A 17,980-nucleotide genomic window follows, 5' to 3' on the forward strand; every position below is an offset into this window, starting at 1 on the left:
AGAATTAGGACGATGACTTGTGACTTCAGAGACAGAATAAAAAACTTACTCCTAATACGTTACTTAAAGAATACTTTTTGGACTCCTCCATTTCTATAATGGGTAAATTTTGTATACCTATATTCGCGTGCATCTTTTCACATATTGTTATCAATCAAATTTAAATATAAACTTTATTGTAATATTATAATAAAAGTATGAGTACGTAAGTTACTTATTTATAATCTATTTTTTAAATAGGAAATAGGGAATTATTTCTTTACAAATTACACAGAAAACGGTTTTACCCTACGTTTTATTGGAACAATCCATGGAGTTGGTAATCTTTTTCAAGATAAGTTGTGTCGGGATGTGTATTTCTGGCATCCCGCTTGCTTTACAGCACCTAATAAAAACTGGGGTTTGTAGCCTAGCAGGAGAACAAACAGACTGGATCGACTCGACAGTGGCCTATTGTTCTGGTCGCCAGCTGGGCCTAGGTGCCTGGTGATAGATGCCAGAAGTTTTACTAATTACGATTAATTAAGCAGTCTTTACACATTATTTTAACATTATCACCTTTTTCGTTTCTTAAAAAATTGAAAGTTTTGGAGAAGCATGCGGTAAAACAATCACAATGTATATGCCTAACTCTTGTTAAACAGTTTTATAAAAAGTAAACGATTGTTAATATCCAGTGCATGGTTCTGTTTTAGCCGCTGTTATCTGTATGTAAAACTATTACAACTCATCCTATCCTTAATAAAAGGGAATACGGGATTCTCATTATCTAACATTTATTACGATATATGTAAATAACACATATTCCCTTGCCATTGAAGAAGCCTAATATTTAATAAGAACGAATTGCGGCTGGAAATCAATTAGACTTAGAGACTCGATGATGCACACATACATACATTTTAATCTGAAAATACAGATGGTTTTTATCAGTGAATTTTTAATTCAATTCGGTCTCATATTCTTATTTGTAAGAATAAGAATAATAAACTACAAAAAACGTAGCTTATCATATAGTGGTGCCAAGGTTTGGAATGAGCTACATGAAGATATTAAAAATGTGAACTCTGTCTCTCTTTTTAAGAAACTGTTAACTGCTAATTTCATGTAGCTTTATTTAAATGTAGTGTATTATTTAATTTTATAGTTAGTAAGTGTATCCTTGTTTCATTTTATTTCATTGTAATTGTTTTATTATCTGCTTTTGTTTTTTGCTTCTGTAATTGTTTTATTATTTGATTTGATATCTGCTTTTTACATTTATTATTGTTGGTGTTTTCCTTAGAGCACGGTCTTACTGAAAAAACAACTTTTAGTTGAGTTAAGTATCCGTGATTAAATAAAGCTTATTATTATTATTATTATTATTATTTCGCCATGCAAATCTTCCAAAAATATACATACAAAATGTGTAAATGAATAAACAGCAGTGGGACACCCCAAAGGGAACACTAAAGCGTGGTTGCCACTAGCGACGCAACACAAGGACGTAACGCAACGCAAGTGAATTGACTAATCACAAGCGATGGCTTATTCGGTTGTGATTGCTAACTGTCTATAACTTCGCTTGTCATTGGTTAAAACGCTTGCGTTGCGTTTACGTCCTTGCGTTACGTTCTAGTGGGAACCAAGCTTTACTGTCTATAACTTCGCTTGTCATTGGTTAAAACGCTTGCGTTGCGTTTACGTCCTTGCGTTACGTTCTAGTGGGAACCAAGCTTTACTGTCTATAACTTCGCTTGTCATTGGTTAAAACGCTTGCGTTGCGTTTACGTCCTTGCGTTACGTTCTAGTGGGAACCAAGCTTTACTGTCTATAACTTCGCTTGTCATTGGTTAAAACGCTTGCGTTGCGTTTACGTCCTTGCGTTACGTTCTAGTGGGAACCAAGCTTTACTGTCTATAACTTCGCTTGTCATTGGTTAAAACGCTTGCGTTGCGTTTACGTCCTTGCGTTACGTTCTAGTGGGAACCAAGCTTTACTGTCTATAACTTCGCTTGTCATTGGTTAAAACGCTTGCGTTGCGTTTACGTCCTTGCGTTACGTTCTAGTGGGAACCAAGCTTTAATTAGGGGTTCTATTGTATCACTGCCCTAAAATGGGCCTAAAAGTTTAGCTGCTAAATACTGTAAATAAATCATTACAAAAATATTAAGAAAGCCATTTATTTCACAGCAATTGTTGAATACGCCTCAATTAATCAATTATGCACTAAAACATAATCCAGTAATTTATCCATTTGCATTAAAAGAAACAAGCGGCACAACAAAAGCACATTTATCTTCTTATTGACCATTAATTAGCATAATCAAAGCGGCGTTAATTGATCTTTGGTGATTAGGGGATCGTGGCTGCAGCGGACCGCTTTGTGATTGTCAACAATGGGCTTACAATGAGCTTATAAGCATCCATAAACAAACAATGGATTATGACAAAAAGAGGGCGGGAAGTAGGCCTACAATAAAATAGGTGTAATAATTCTCTAATATAATAAATTTAAAAAGCAATAAAATTTGTATATTAGTATTTAATATTAGGCCAGCATTAGAGCACAATTTTACGGAATAAACTCATACTTGGAAAAACACCCTTGATTAAATTAATGACCTTTTTTTTTATTATAATTATAAAAAATGCTTGTCGGATTGTTTTATAAGTACAGTATATTATCATAATGAATGTAATTTATACCATTTTTTATTTTATCATCGAAATAAAGATCGAAACTTTGAATCATGGCTTGCCTCTCTCGCTATTTTGAGTCAGTTTTATATTATATAATAATAATTTATTGGCACTGCATTTTGTTATCAGTGGCACCCTTCAACTTGTGAAGGTGCGTCCAAAGTAAACAAAATATAACAAAGTACCATACTAAATGATTTGATAATGTGTTAGGCCTACTTTTGAAACAATTACCTACTACGTACCTATGCTATTTTAAAACAATATATGCTTTATTATAATTATACAGGAACTCGTAATTGTTTTGAACAATATTAAACACTGGGAACATTCATACATTAGTCATAATAGGCCTATGGTCAATAGATTATGATTAAAAAATAGTCAACACACCTCCAGTTAGCTCAAACGTGAGATACGTTCATGGTGAGACTCAGAATTGAATTAGCCCTCAATTAGCATTTCCTGTCACCAACTTTGGTGCTTAGTGCACATAATTATTATTGTTTTGTATTCACTTGATCTTGAAAATGGTTCTATGATGGTACCGAAACGTCGATCTCTCTTTTTGTCATTAAATTTTATATTTAGTTGTTGTTTTATATTTTATTCATTGGACTTGATAATGACCCCATGATGGAGTCGAAACGTCGTTCTCTTTTAAGCGTTATTTTTATATTATAAATTTTATATTGAAGTTGAAATAAGCCTAATTTATTTCTCCATATGGTTTTACAACTCCATGTCATATCTGAAGAATATTTTAATTTATAGGTTTTTTAGAAAAAATATAAGTATGATTGTTTCTACTCCTTTTCATTAAATTGTATTGAATTATGAATATGAGTAAATGAATTTCAAATTTAAAATACAACGCCCTCTATTCACAGAAATCAACATTGAATTAATCAACAACAAACAAACAAAATGGCAGCCTACATGTGAAAGAAGAAAAGATTTAATTTGAACTGCAGCAAATAACACAAATATTTACGTTTTTCAAAATGTTGCGACGTTTTAAACCATACAGGCGACTAGCCGGAGGTCCAAAGGAACGAATTAAGTTAATGCAAGGATTAGTTATGAACCTTGTAAAATACGAACGGCTCGAGACTACTTACGGCCTAGCGCACGAGACACAGAAATATGCAGAACGGGTAAATACTGCATGCAGCATATCGCATGCCTTTCTATAATGCGATGCCCAACAAGCGGTGACTTAGGCCTAGCGTTTTATAATGTTTTTAATGTCAACAGACCTTTCACAAGTCCATTAATCATTTTTTAAATATATTTTATTTTAAAGAACTGATACAAAAATTGTAAACTAGCGTTAAATTAAAAAAATATTTTAATAAATAATATTATTAAATCATAATGTTGTATTGTATTTTTGTTTCAGCTGATAAATGTTGCAAAAAAAGGTGATAGCGATCCAACAGCAATGAAACTAGCAGACTATTACCTCTATGTAAGTGATGATCAGTGGCGTATAGTTGGGGGAAAGGCAACTGGTTTACTTTAGCACTCCTAGACTAGGCTTGTATTGTAATTGAAAACAAAATAAATTGTTGAGGAGGTTGAGGTAAACCCTAATTTTAATAGCATATATACAGCTGTACGGTACTTCAAATTAAATCATTGTGAACATTTTTTTTTTATTATTATTATAATTAAATTAAACTTAATTTTGATTGTCTCTTTGATCTTTCAGGAAAAACAATTAATTCACAAACTATTTAAAGTGTTAGTACCGCGGTTTGAAAGGAACAAATCTGGCCCGTACACGAGGCTACTCAAAGTTCCAGGTTATAATGAGAACGGAATCCCAACTGCTTTTATTGAATACAAAGGAAATCCATACCCACCGCTAAGGCCCGAAAAAAAAAAGAATCCTGATTGGATAATAAATCAGCTGATTCGCGGAGCTATGGCCGATCTAAAGAACTCTGGGAAATTAGAAGCTAGTAGTGTAAAGCCGCCCTCTACGAAAGACATTGAGGGTGCGAATATTGCCGCTAAGAGTAGCAGTGAAGGTACAACAGTATGAATATGTTATTGGTTGATTTTCTTCTCTGTGTGAATAATAATTGGCTGTCCTAAAAATGTAGTAAATAAATAAAAATAATTCTATTACAAAAAAAATGCAGATTGGTTTGTTTCTGTTTGTAACTCAGAGGGCTACTTAATAACAACTTGCTGTATAGTGTTAAACTGCTCACAGGAAAATGTCCTCTTAGAGGCAAATTGACACAGACAAGCGGTAACATTAAGCGGAAAACCGCATAGCTTGTCCTAGTAGAATCTGTCCTTTGCGGAAACCGCCCATCCGCTCCACATTGTGTATAAAGGAATTGCACAGATCCTGTATTATTATTACCGTTTATTGTTCGTTTGTGTAAATTTGCCTTAACACAGGATTGTCGGCCTTAACAGAGTGTCCCAAACGAGGGGTTCAAATATATAAAGTTGAAATTTGCGTTGTAATAAAATAAAAAGTATGAAGTAGTTCTTAAATATTACAAACAAAATCGATAAAAAACATGTTAGCTTAAGATTGTTTATTACTATTATTAATTACAGTAATTAAAAATAATACTATGTGTATTGTCATAGCAATGTTGAGCATGCATTGTTACTACCAACTACTACTGCATAAATCTTTCATTTCTAGTAATATAATTCTATTTTACAAATATGTAAATGAATAATAATATAACGATTGTTATCCATAAAATATAATAAAATATGTATTGACATTTCCGAAGATCGCGAGATGGGCGTTAATTTTATTAATAATAAATAATATATAATATGCCCTCTCTGCATATACAGGATAATGTTATACATTTAAAACAAACGTGTAATTAATTAACCACGTGCAAATTTACGAGGTTTACGTTCTTCAAGAATTACTGAAGTAATCTTGTTCTAAGATGGATTACTGATACAATATTTCAACTGGGTTGTGTGATCAACATTTAGGAACAAACAATTCAATTTTATTCCGTCAAGCACACTGGCTCGAAAATTGCCAACACATTGTATTGCGGGTTTTGAGTGAATTACTTGAATAAATCCGCGCTCTAACCAGAATTAAAAATGGTGTAGCTCAGTTACTGCATTTTTTAGAGTGTACGGTATTGGGAGCCTAAAAATAACTGTATCATCGGTTACATAAAAATTATAAAAACAAACTTGAGCTCTGTCGACACTATCAAACTTTATGTGACAAAAAAGTGTGATGTGCCCATATATGAAAATGATGATGTCATATCACTACCAAGTATATCACTACCATATTTGGGCACATCACACTTTTTTTGTCACATAAAGTTTGATAGTGTAGACAGACAATTGTGAACATCTGGAATCAAATTACAATGCTGTTAGGTCAGCACCATAACATCATTTTTACATATTTATATTGGTAAATAACATAATCAGTGATTATTGGACATACATAGACATATTTTGTGGCAGTTTTTTTTCTCTTTCCACCACAATATTTGTAATATTGTTATTGAGCCTTATGTTAGAGTCTGTTTCTGATGCGAAAAAATAACAGATTATTATAACTGTGTGGTAAAAATGTTCAATTACCGGTTAAATGGCAGCGTGAAAATAACAGTTAAAAAAAAAACGAATCAATTCCGTGCTGCCATGTAACCAGATGCTCACTGATTTTAAAACAATTTTGTCAGAGCACACATTTAGCAGAAATTTTTGTAATATTCTATTTTCTAATCTAAACGATTATTCATAGTTATGCAGCAGAAACAGACCATTGATTGAATCATTTTCAACCATCAAAAACACAATATTATAGAATACTTTAATTATAATACATCGTTTATACGGGTACTGTGATGACAAAATCCTATCTTCTGGTCATACTCATTTAATATACATAAATATTTTTACAAAAAGTTAAATTTTAGTTCAAAATATTAAAATAAACCAACATAAATGTACAGTATAATAATATATAAATTTACAATGATAAAATAAAAATTTATTGAGGTAATTGAAAAAAAAATATGATTAAATCATAAATTACAAAAAATGGTAGTGCTCTGTAAATAAAAATAAATACATTTAGCTAAATTATAACACCATATTTGGAATATTAAATCAGGGAGTTGTTTCACGTTACTTAGATTTACAACTCCCAGTTAAATTCTTTAATTCACATTGTACGATTTCAAAAACATATAAAACTCTCTACAAAAAAAAAAACAACCCAAAAAACATTTGTGTGAAAAAAAAACAAATCAATATATTTAATTAAGTTTAAAACAGTTTTAAACTTACATTATTGCAACTTTAAAAAACATCTCTTTTTCTTTATATTCAATATTATTTGAATAAATAAAACTTTGGCTGCTAGATCTAAAAATAGTAACAATTACTGTAGCATGTTACATACTGTACATTTAGTGTGTAGGTAATGGTAGGAGGATCAAACATTTTGAGAGGGTCGGTGGTGGTTTCATTATTTAAAAAAAGGTACCAATAAATAATTTACCAATCAAACTTAAGTGAGATATTTCCCTTAAAATATTTTACTTAAATAGGATATTTTTCCAAATTTTAAGGATAAGTGTTTGCCTTAGCCTAAGTGTGAAGGTGAATACGGCCACTGGGCCTAAAGAATTTCGACCACAAGTGGCCACGCTATTTCCACAAAGCAATAAATTCTTTTTTGATTGTCTGCTACAGTTTTACTTGAGAAACCTTGGTATCAAAGCAATTCTGTAATAATAGTAATGCAAGAAGAGTTTGTCATCAGATGACCTATACTTGACCCATTTTATAGTTTTTCTTTGATTGTTTATTGTCTGTATTTTCAGTTGCTTTGAGCATACACAGTACTAAAACCAGGTCAGGCTAATTTTATGAGTGATATATTATTCATGTTTCATATATTTTGACAACAATCTAAGGATGTCCATCCATACAGTTCTCATGACATATCAGCATTGAGATAACATTACCACAATACTTAAATATCTGAAGGTTATTGACATTGCTTAGTAATTCTATGGCTGTGAATAGTATAAGATAGGATTGTCTAACACCTTCATTTCAACTCTAACAGTATGATGTTTAGATCTATGGTAAAGGTCACATTGTCTTAACAGCAAAGTGTTCAGACTCGATTAACTAGCGCAAGAGTAAAATTAATTAATTGGTTGGAGGTCAAAATCATTGATACATGACTTCCGTATTATAAGCGTCGTACAGTAATCTAGTACCTTGAGCTTTTGTAATGAAGGAACGGTCAGTTTCGTAAGAGGTGGCTTCCATTAATCTTTCCCTGGTTCAGAGTTGTACGCTTCGTACGAAATGAAAGCATAATTCTGTTGGTCTGAACAGGCCCTTAGTGTTACAGACTACCACTTATAAACTAAATAAAAAAAATATGTCTGAAAAAGTATAAAAACATCTCAGACACAAAATGTTATATTAAATAATGTATAAAACTTCTTAAGTTTATAAAATAGAGGGCGCTATAATGGTTTTGGTAGACTTTAGTAATTTTGTGATACACTGAAGTTTATGTAATTTACTAAACCATTAATAGTGTAAAAATGTTTCCCTATTCCGATTAGCTTGTTGTGTTTCGCTTCAAAGCAAAATCAGCTGTTAACAGTTGTGTTTCCGCACCACATGACTACAAACCTAACATTTAAAATGACTTTTTGACTTGACAGCTGTGAAGTCTAGCACATTGGTGTTACATGAAATTTAAAGGTTACTATTACTATCCTCCATGGAGGAATTGACCACTCCTACTACTAGGCAATTTCTTTTCCGCTCTGGAGATTTGTAAATTCCAAATTATCTTTCACTAAATAAATATACTGTAATAACCTTTGCACCCTGTAATGTAATACTTCAAATGCATAAATATTCATTGACATCAAAACAATTATATGAAGAAAAAAGTCAATTGTAAAAAACAACAGGACATAATTTGTGCTGCAAATTTTCGTACCACAGAAAACTGGTATTGTAACGTATATCTGCACAAAGTTTGATCGAAAAGTGTCAAACCATTCGTGGTGCCAAGAAAGGAACATCACTAACTAGTTATTAAAGGTTCTTCCACTGTTCAAAAAATGATCGTAGTGTCTTGTCTATTGAAACCAGGTATAGTAGACATGGGTTGAAATTATTCTTTACGATGAAAACATTTTTTTCACAATACTTGTTCTCCAGTTTTGTTGGCAGTGTAAAATGGCGTCTACTAGCTTGGTGACGGAATTGATAAAATAAAGTATTAAAATTTAGATATACTCGCTATAGGTCCTTGTATAGAAACCTTTTATATTGCACTTGCACCAACCTACGAAACCATGCTGTGAACTCCTTCATTTTAAGCGTTATTTGAGTAACAACGGTCATTTTTCTGTAATTACGATGAACGATCGCGGAAAAACATGATCAGAGTCACAAACACGGTTTACAGGTTTCAACAAAACTTTTCTTGTCCCGCTTTCCTTTTCAATATGCAATGAATTTATGAAATCTGCAAAATTCTTATTTTTTTCTCCTCTCTCCTTTTGTTTACCGTTTATTTTCAGCGATGAAGAATTTGTAAAAACCTGATGTCAGAACATTACAATTTTCGAACGTTTTCAATTCCGTTTTTTTTCCCGCAATTGACTGCTCAAGCATGTAGTGAATCCCAACAGAAACGCTTTAGTACTGCCGTAGCAATTTTAGTTTAGAAACAATTGATAACTTTATTCCATTCTCGTTTCATAATTTATCCAGGTTTTCGAGAGAAATTTTCAAATGCACAAATGTCCACATATATGACATACATCTGTTGTCAAAACTGATTTCATCATTTTCATAATATAATAAATAGAATTTTCTTATAAAAAATTCCGATTGTCATAATTCAAGCCAAATATTTAATCATTTGGCTACTGTACAAAATTCCATATTTGGCATTCTATTTATTAACCTATACAATTTTTTGTCTTGAGACAAATCAGACATTTAATAACGTACCTCGTTTGTTCTGGTTGAAATGCACCACTGTAAAAGGCAAGACTGAGTTGGATATTCATGGGTTTGGTGGTAACATGGAGGATGATTATGGCACCATTAGAGGAGGACGATGAATACCAGTGGATGTGATGGCAGATGGTTTGGTTGGCTTGTGTACATTCATACTAACAATATTTGAACTGATCGTAAATAAAAATAGAAATTGTACCATTAGGATTAACACACAAGAATTAAATATACAGAGATAATAAAAATGCGTTTCGTAAATGGCCGTCGTTTCTTCACAGGTGAGTGTCCCCTATATGGAACCTCTATTCAGGGTGACCCCTACTGAGGGGATACTTTCCTGTGAAATGAACAAGGAATTCATATTCAAGGTACACTCCATAAAGGGGACAGTTTGTTGGGTCCCCAAGGATGCCTAGTGTGTAAACATTATTGACATAATTTCCTTAAACATCCACATACAGTACAACTCTTCTTAACAATTTTTTCAATCTTCTATCAACTAAAAGTCGTAGTTAGTCATGTCTCGGGTCACATTTCTATGGTCACCGTACAGATAGGCTACTACTGTACATCAGTACTTCTATGAATGGATGACTAGTTGGTGACAAGAACGCTAGTTGGTCATACCCAGTACCGTTTTGATTTTACGATCATTCGGGAAACCACCCCACGGCATTTTTAGCATCTCTATCAAGTGGGTACACTGGTGGGTCCCAAAGGTGTCCCCTTAATAGAGGTTTTACTATACATGCATTTCAGTATTTCTATCAAGGGGACACTGGTGGGTCCCAAAGGTGTCCCCTTAATAGAGGTTTTACTATACATGCATTTCAGTATCTCTATCAAGGGGACACTGGTGGGTCACAAAGGTGTCCCCTTAATAGAGGTTTTACTGTACATGTATTTCAGTATCTCTATCAAGGGGACACTGGTGGGTCCCAAAGGTGTCCCCTTAATAGAGGTTTTACTGTACATGCATTTCAGTATTTCTATCAAGGGGACACTGGTGGGTCCCAAAGGTGTCCCCTTAATAGAGGTTTTACTGTACATGCATTTCAGTATTTCTATCAAGGGGACACTGGTGGGTCCCAAAGGTGTCCCCTTAATAGAGGTTTTACTATACATGCATTTCAGTATTTCTATCAAGGGGACACTGGTGGGTCCCAAAGGTGTCCCCTTAATAGAGATTTTACTGTACATGCATTTCAGTATTTCTATCAAGGGGACACTGGTGGGTCCCAAAGGTGGGTCCCAAAGGTGTCCCCTTAATAGAGGTTTTACTGTACATGCATTTCAGTATCTCTATCAAGGGGACACTGGTGGGTCCCAAAGGTGTCCCCTTAATAGAGGTTTTACTGTACATACATTTCAGTATTTCTATCAAGGGGACACTGGTGGGTCCCAAAGGTGTCCCCTTAATAGAGGTTTTACTGTACATGCATTTCAGCATCTCTATCAAGGGGACACTGGTGGGTCCCAAAGGTGTCCCCTTAAAATGAGGTTTTACTGTACATGCATTTCAGCATCTCTATCAAGGGGACACTGGTGGGTCCCAAAGGTGTCCCCTTAATAGAGGTTTTACTGTACATGCATTTCAGTATCTCTATCAAGGGGACACTGGTGGGTCCCAAAGGTGTCCCCTTAATAGAGGTTTTACTGTACATGCATTTCAGTATTTCTATCAAGGGGACACTGGTGGGTCCCAAAGGTGTCCCCTTAATAGAGGTTTTACTGTACATGCATTTCAGCATCTCTATCAAGGGGACACTGGTGGGTCCCAAAGGTGTCCCCTTAATAGAGGTTTTACTGTACATGCATTTTTAGCCTCTCTTACCTGCAAGGTTTCACCTCCTTTGATGCCACTTCTGCAAGGTCTGTTAAACTAAATTTGTGATAGGGATTTTTTATCTTGGTAAATTCTTCATTAATTTCAGTGGCTTTTTCATTATCCAGCACTCTGCTATTGTTATTGTCTTTAGTGTCTTCAATACAACCATCTAATAACAACCAAAGTGAACTGATTAACATAAAGCTTTATGTGACAAAATAATGTGATGTGCCCATATATGGACATGATAATGTCATATTACTACAATATTTGGGCATATCACTACTATATTTGGGATCATCACACTTTTTTTTGTTAAACTAGTTTGATAGTGTAGACAGAGCTTAATACCACTAGAACATCGACTTTAATGAGGAAGTTCGTGTTAAAACCACTCGGCCATGGAAGAATCACCTACTGCAGATTTCGACGAAAAACTTAAATATTTTATTTTGTAAATTTTACCTTCTAATCGTGGAACTAAGTGGATAATGGCCGATTTCTTTGCCTTTCGTTTACGGCTTCCTTTTATTTCTGGTTCAAACTTTCTTGGTTTAATTATAGCTGAAAATAGAAAGCATTATGATATGAGGGTCGATTCAAGTTGGAGATGGAGTAAGTGCAGAATCTGTTTGGGCTTTAGCCTATTCTCATTCCTGGTTATTTTTACATTGATGACCGAATAATTATTATTATTATTAAATTTCAATTTAAGAACAACTACAGTAGAACTTCTATTCAGGGGACAACATTCGGACCAATTGTCCCCTTAATAGGGATGTCCTCTGAATAGGAGTCGGCCGTAGTGTTAAATTGTATACTGTGTTGGTTTACAGGAAAGTGCCTTAATAGGAGGGTCTTTTAAGTGGAGTGTCCTCTGAAAACAGGTGTCCATACGTGTCCCTTAATAGGGGTGTCTCTTAAGTGAGATGTTCCCTGAATAGGGGTGTCCAAAATGATGAGTTTCACTGTAAAAATAAGTTTAAGAATGAATAACAATTTACCATTTTCGTTCTTGTTCTTATGTTTACCATCTTTTCTGAAAAACATGGCGTTCTTGTACATTTTGGCGCTCTTCTTTGATCGTTGGGCTTTGGTCTTGGGTCGGAACTGATCCATGGACAACTGAGGTAACGCTGCTAATTTTGCCTCGATATTTATTTCTCCATAATCACTAGAGAAACAAAATTTAAATTGGTTATACATTTACTTTAACCAATGGTTAGTTCGTCTATTTTTTCTTAAGCTCTGCCTACATCACCTTTTTTGTCACATAAAGTTTTGAAGCTCTGTCTACACTATCAAAGTTATGTGACAAAAGAATTTGATGTGCCCATATATGGACATGATGATGTCATACCACTACCATATTTGGGTATATCACTACCATATTTGGGCACATCACACTTTTTTGTCAAACTAGTTTGATAGTGTGGACAGAGCTTTCGTCTTAGTGTAAACTTACATAATGTTTGAACCACACCCACTGATTGTCCTCCTCCGCCTCTTTTTACCAGTTTTCTGCCATTTCTCTATTTCTTGCTCGAAAATCATATCTTCCTCGTCGGTAAAAGTTGTGTTCTCATGCCGCCACGTCTTCTTACAGTTGAAAGGTCGTTCTTGACGTTGCAACGTCTCCAACATCCCTTCCATTACAAACTCACGATAAAGACGCCCTTTGCACGACCGCGATGACTGTCTCCGTCTTGGAGTCCCACTCTCATCATCAGAAATTTGATCGTTGTCTGATTTGATCTTTGTGCCGTCATCGTCCATGTCTTGTACGTCTAACCTATCGTCGCAATCCGCATCGTTTTCATCTAATGAATTCGGTTTGCTTTTACTTGCGCTTTTGTCTGTTTCTTTCTCCTTACTCTTGGATTTCTTTTTCTTCTTTCCTTTACCTTTCATCTTTGATCCTGCTTTCTGACACTCTTCATCTTTTGAACAATCAGAAGTTTCCTTATTTTTTATATTGTCTTTTTTATCTAAACGTTTTTTACTGTGACAGTCTTTCTTTCTCTTTTTCTTGCACGACCCATGTGCAGAGGCAACATCTTCATCATCACTTTGTTCACATTTTGTGGAAGAATTTGGACTTTTCTTGCTCTCATACTGTTCCTTCTCCTTCCGTTTCATCATAACTGACATTGGCAGGCGATCAGAGCACATCTAAAAAAAAAACCACATATGGCATATTAGTAGTTGTGTGGTGTTGGGGGTTATGATGTTTGGCTACCAATTCAAGGGTCCTGGGTTCAAGTCCTGTCATATGTCAGGATTTTTTCTAATGACAATTTACAACTCCACTCCTAAAGACTTGTAATAAGACTTTGTTTATGTAGAGGATCTTGTGTTTATGTTTGTCTTAAGAACAGGATTGACACGTTTAAGGATAGTGAATTAATTCACTTTTGGTTATCCTTGGCAATTTGCCTAAATATATAAAAAAACAACTGTGAAGATTTCTCATTATAATAAAAATTAAACAAATTATGTCTGTCAAGTTCTGTCTACACTATCACACTTTATGTGACAAAAAATTTGATGTGCACATGGACACAATAACATCATATTACTACCATATTTGGCCACTTTTTTTGTTAAAACTAATTTGATAGTCCAGACTAGACATTACCTGAGCCAGTTGAAAGAGAGTCGATGTTGGGCTAACAGGTTCTTCATCCTCAACCTCTTGCTTGCAGCTCCCTGATGAACTCTCTGGTTTCACCATGGCGTGTTGTCCAGCTAGTAAGAGCATGCTTAGACCTCCCATGCTTTCAGGATCTAAATAAAAAATGAAATCAGAGTGTAGCCATCGAATTTGACAAACTACTAGTAACATTTTTTTTTCTTCAATTTATTATTTTATTTCATACGCATCCAACAGCGAGTAACTCGCCAATAACAGGATGGATAAACTATTTTATAATTTATCGTGCTTATAAACTAAGTCTCATTTAAGGCTTAGGGAGTGGAATTGAGTCATAAGTTACAACCATGGCACTAGGTCAGGATTGAACCCAGGACCTAGGTCAGGATTGAACCCAGGACCTAGGTCAGGATTGAACCCAGGACCTAGGTCAGGATTGAACCCAGGACCTAGGTCAGGATTGAACCCAGGACCTAGGTCAGGATTGAACCCAGGACCTTGGGATTGGAATACAACCACCAAGCTACAGCTCTATTGAGGGGACACCAAAAGTGACCCCTTAAAAGTGGTTTCCACTAGAGATGCTAGATGCGCAATGCAAACAAGTTGACCAATGACAAGCCACTGTTCGAATAATCCATCGCATGTGACTGGTCAAATCTCTTACGCTGCGTTACGTCTTTGCGTTGTGTCGTTAGTGGGAACCAAACTTTAGGGTGTCCTCTGAATAGGAGTTGGCTGTAGTGTTAAAACCGATATTGCTCCTTGTCCCATAAATAGGGTTGTCCCAAAGGAGAGGTTCTACCTACCTGCTAGTTTACCAACTGTAATGCCCTCTTTGGCGATAAGACCAAGGTTCAACTTTGACACGTCCTTCATGGGAAACACCTTCCTAGACGATACCGGGCAAGCACTAGAGTTTGATTTGTGGCGACTGGTTCCACACCATTTGTAGTCCGGATGGGCTTTCATAAAAGCTGCCTTACACTGCGACAAAAAATGTTAGTAAATTGGTTAAATGCTATACACATTGGATAGACAATGGGTTAGGGGGTGAGAACAAAAGATGGATGGATGTTACAGCAAATCAGATCAATTTTAAGGTGACCTTATGTTGACATGGAACTGAAAACAACTCAAAGCAACTTTGTCAACATAAGCGCTCCATACAACTGACCAAATTTATGCACAGTTGCACAAAATATGCTGACATAAACACAGTTTAAACACAACCCAAAATAAAATTGCATAAAGCGCTGTCTACACTATCAAACTAGTTTGACAAAAAAAGTGTGATGTGCCCAAATATGGTAGCGATATGCCCAAATATGGTAGTGATAGGACATCATCATGTCCATATATGGGAACATCACATTTTTTTGTTATATAAAGTTTGATAGTGTAGACAGAGCTTAAGTTACCTCTCTAGCTAACTGTAAGTATCTGTTCTTTTCATCAGGATCCAAGACAGCCCACATGTCTGCTAGCATCTTGGTGCAAGAGCGGTTATCCAACCACGGGTGTTTCTGCTTCACGATAGCACGATGTCTCTTGCAGAACAACAAGAATGCATTCATTGGCCGTCGCAACTGATTGTCATCAGTTAGGTTGTCACTCTGACCTTGTAAATTAACGAGGTCAATATCGTTGTCATCAATCGTTGAGGATGATACAGCAATAGCTTCATCATCGGATAAATTCATTTCGGTTTTCTGAAGAACAATATTTTAATGTTAAAATTACAGCATATATCATCAATTTGAAAACATGGTTATAAGTATTGTAGAATATCAAATAGAGTTTTCAGTTGGTCATTTAATTTCAAGCTTGGTTCCCACTTAGACGCAACGCAAAGACGCAAGCAATTTGACCAATCATGAAATGTTTATGGATGATCCATCGAATCGTGATTGGTCAAATTACTTACGTCCTTGCATTCTAGTGGGAACAACACTTAAATGGTTGATGTTTCAATTGTCTTGCTGTATATATTTTCGGCAGCGCTTGAAGTGAACGACTGAAGTGAAATGAACATACCTGAAAAGAGGCTGGGTCACTAAACCTCCGAAAAAGTTTTTGATGAGGTGAAATTTTAGGCATGACTCAGTCTGAAGAAAAACAAAAAGAAGTTTTTTTTTTTAGATTTTGAAACAATCTACATTTATTTATGAGAATTTTTAAATAAATAAAAAATACACACATGTTTTAATGGATGAATTTATAAATAGCATGGTATAAAGTATACATTTTAAGTATCATAAGTATGTTTATAATGTGTTTAAAAAAAATGAAAATGCATGCACTTCTTGATTCCACACACGATGATGTTTTTGTAATCACCATGATTTTTCTTCCAGACAAAAAATTAGACTTTTCTTGCCTCATCAGATCAGCATCATCTTTTCTGTATATGTTGGAAAAAATAAATAAATCTGACAGCTTACTTACTTCACTGAATTTTTAACTTTTATTTTAGATATGTTAAGAAAAAAAATCAGATCTATATTCGCTAAGCCCTTGAACAGTTTTTGCTGTACGTCGTGGACTCGTCCCGCACAGCATCCACGGGCCGATCAGCACGATCTTGCTTGTTGTTTATGCTGCGCCGAGGGTTCACCAACTGGCACAATATGAAACGATTCTTAAACAACATTGCATTATCAAATAGTATTGTAAAATTGATGTATAGAAGTAGAAAGTATTATATTTCAATTACAAACTCATTCATACCTTTTGTGAACCTTTTGCCTCTCTAGTTGATCAGTTAATTAGGCTAGGCTGTGTATTTACTATTTTCATCGACACACCACGGCACCTACCCACAGCAGAACTGCGGCGATTAAGTAGGAAAACACATCAAACGCGAGAAATCTACTGGCTGGCTGAAAATATCGCGACCCATATCATTGCTTATTCATAATATGCAAAGTTTTTGTGACCTCCGTTTCCGGAATGTCAGACGGACGGCCCATAAAGATAAGAACTACCCATAAATTAATATTTACACTTTTTATAAAAATGTACTAATCATTTTAAAGAAATAATCTTTCAAATAATTGTTTCAATTGGGCACGTAGAGGATGTTTAGTTTTATTTCCCTAACTCTGTCTTAACTTTAGACTAGAGTTTGGTTTTGAGTGTCATTGGAATAAAAGTTAACAAGAAATTTTTCCTACAAAAAACGCCGCTCGCTTTTTGACGTAACGGTTTTAAAGATATATTGTCCCCCTGAAATTTGTTTTTTTCAAATTTGTTTTTGAATGTGTCATTTTATTGTCACATAATAGTTATTCACGTTAACCAAACAATTATTTACCTGGAAAAATGTAATTTAAAGCAAAACATACTTACATTGTCTGTCAGACAATGTTTTTGTTTGGTTATAATTGGTTATCCATTGTTATTGTCAGGATCTTTTTTGTTTCTATTTTTCTTTCCACGAATTTTGTTGCGCGTGTTTACAACCGTCCTCTGGTTTATACTAATAGCAAGGGTAAAACTAGATTCGTTTCCTCAAAATTACGTCATAAATATGCAAATTTATGACGTAACGATTAGAATGACGTAATATGAAGCACGTATAAGACTATAATACTATTGAAAGATGGTATTGTAGTCATTCGCGGTCAACACGCCACACTGTTCAATTTTGATTTTTGTGCTAAACATAACATTTACAACATCAAAAATCGGGTGGCGAAAGTTTATTTTTTAGTACTCTTGGGTTGGGCTTCTTTTCCAGATGGACCTAGCATACAGTAAGTTCTATGGCTCTGTGT

At 34.7% G+C, this 17,980-nt stretch overlaps 3 protein-coding genes across 4 annotated transcripts in view; 1 reads left to right on the plus strand and 2 right to left on the minus strand.

The window, feature by feature from the left end:
- The window catches only part of LOC140056278 (tRNA-dihydrouridine(20) synthase [NAD(P)+]-like), a 261,899-nt gene that overhangs the window by 75,555 nt on the left and 168,364 nt on the right, over nt 1-17,980 (minus strand). The gene's annotated exons all lie outside the window — the stretch shown is intronic.
- On the plus strand, nt 3,604-4,788 carry LOC140057092 (large ribosomal subunit protein bL17m-like). Its single transcript, XM_072102630.1, has 3 exons — nt 3,604-3,842; nt 4,088-4,156; nt 4,400-4,788. Exons 1-3 carry the CDS (start codon nt 3,690-3,692, stop codon nt 4,733-4,735), a joined length of 558 nt encoding a protein of 185 aa, XP_071958731.1. The 5' UTR covers nt 3,604-3,689; the 3' UTR covers nt 4,736-4,788.
- On the minus strand, nt 8,199-16,967 carry LOC140056334 (uncharacterized). 2 transcript variants are annotated; one of them, XM_072101679.1, is made up of 10 exons: nt 16,932-16,967; nt 16,239-16,309; nt 15,623-15,913; nt 15,011-15,188; nt 14,187-14,335; nt 13,014-13,720; nt 12,553-12,722; nt 12,014-12,112; nt 11,555-11,717; nt 8,199-9,890 (listed from the first exon to the last, which is right to left on the minus strand). In XM_072101679.1, exons 2-10 carry the CDS (start codon nt 16,299-16,301, stop codon nt 9,797-9,799), a joined length of 1,914 nt encoding a protein of 637 aa, XP_071957780.1. In that variant the 5' UTR covers nt 16,302-16,309; nt 16,932-16,967; the 3' UTR covers nt 8,199-9,796. The 2 variants fall into 2 exon arrangements, with proteins under 2 accessions (XP_071957780.1, XP_071957778.1); XM_072101677.1 differs by lacking the exon at nt 16,932-16,967 and having other exon boundaries at nt 16,239-16,342.

The sequence above is a fragment of the Antedon mediterranea genome, chromosome 8 (assembly GCF_964355755.1).
Source record: "Antedon mediterranea chromosome 8, ecAntMedi1.1, whole genome shotgun sequence".
Classification (NCBI taxonomy): Eukaryota; Metazoa; Echinodermata; class Crinoidea; order Comatulida; family Antedonidae; genus Antedon; species Antedon mediterranea.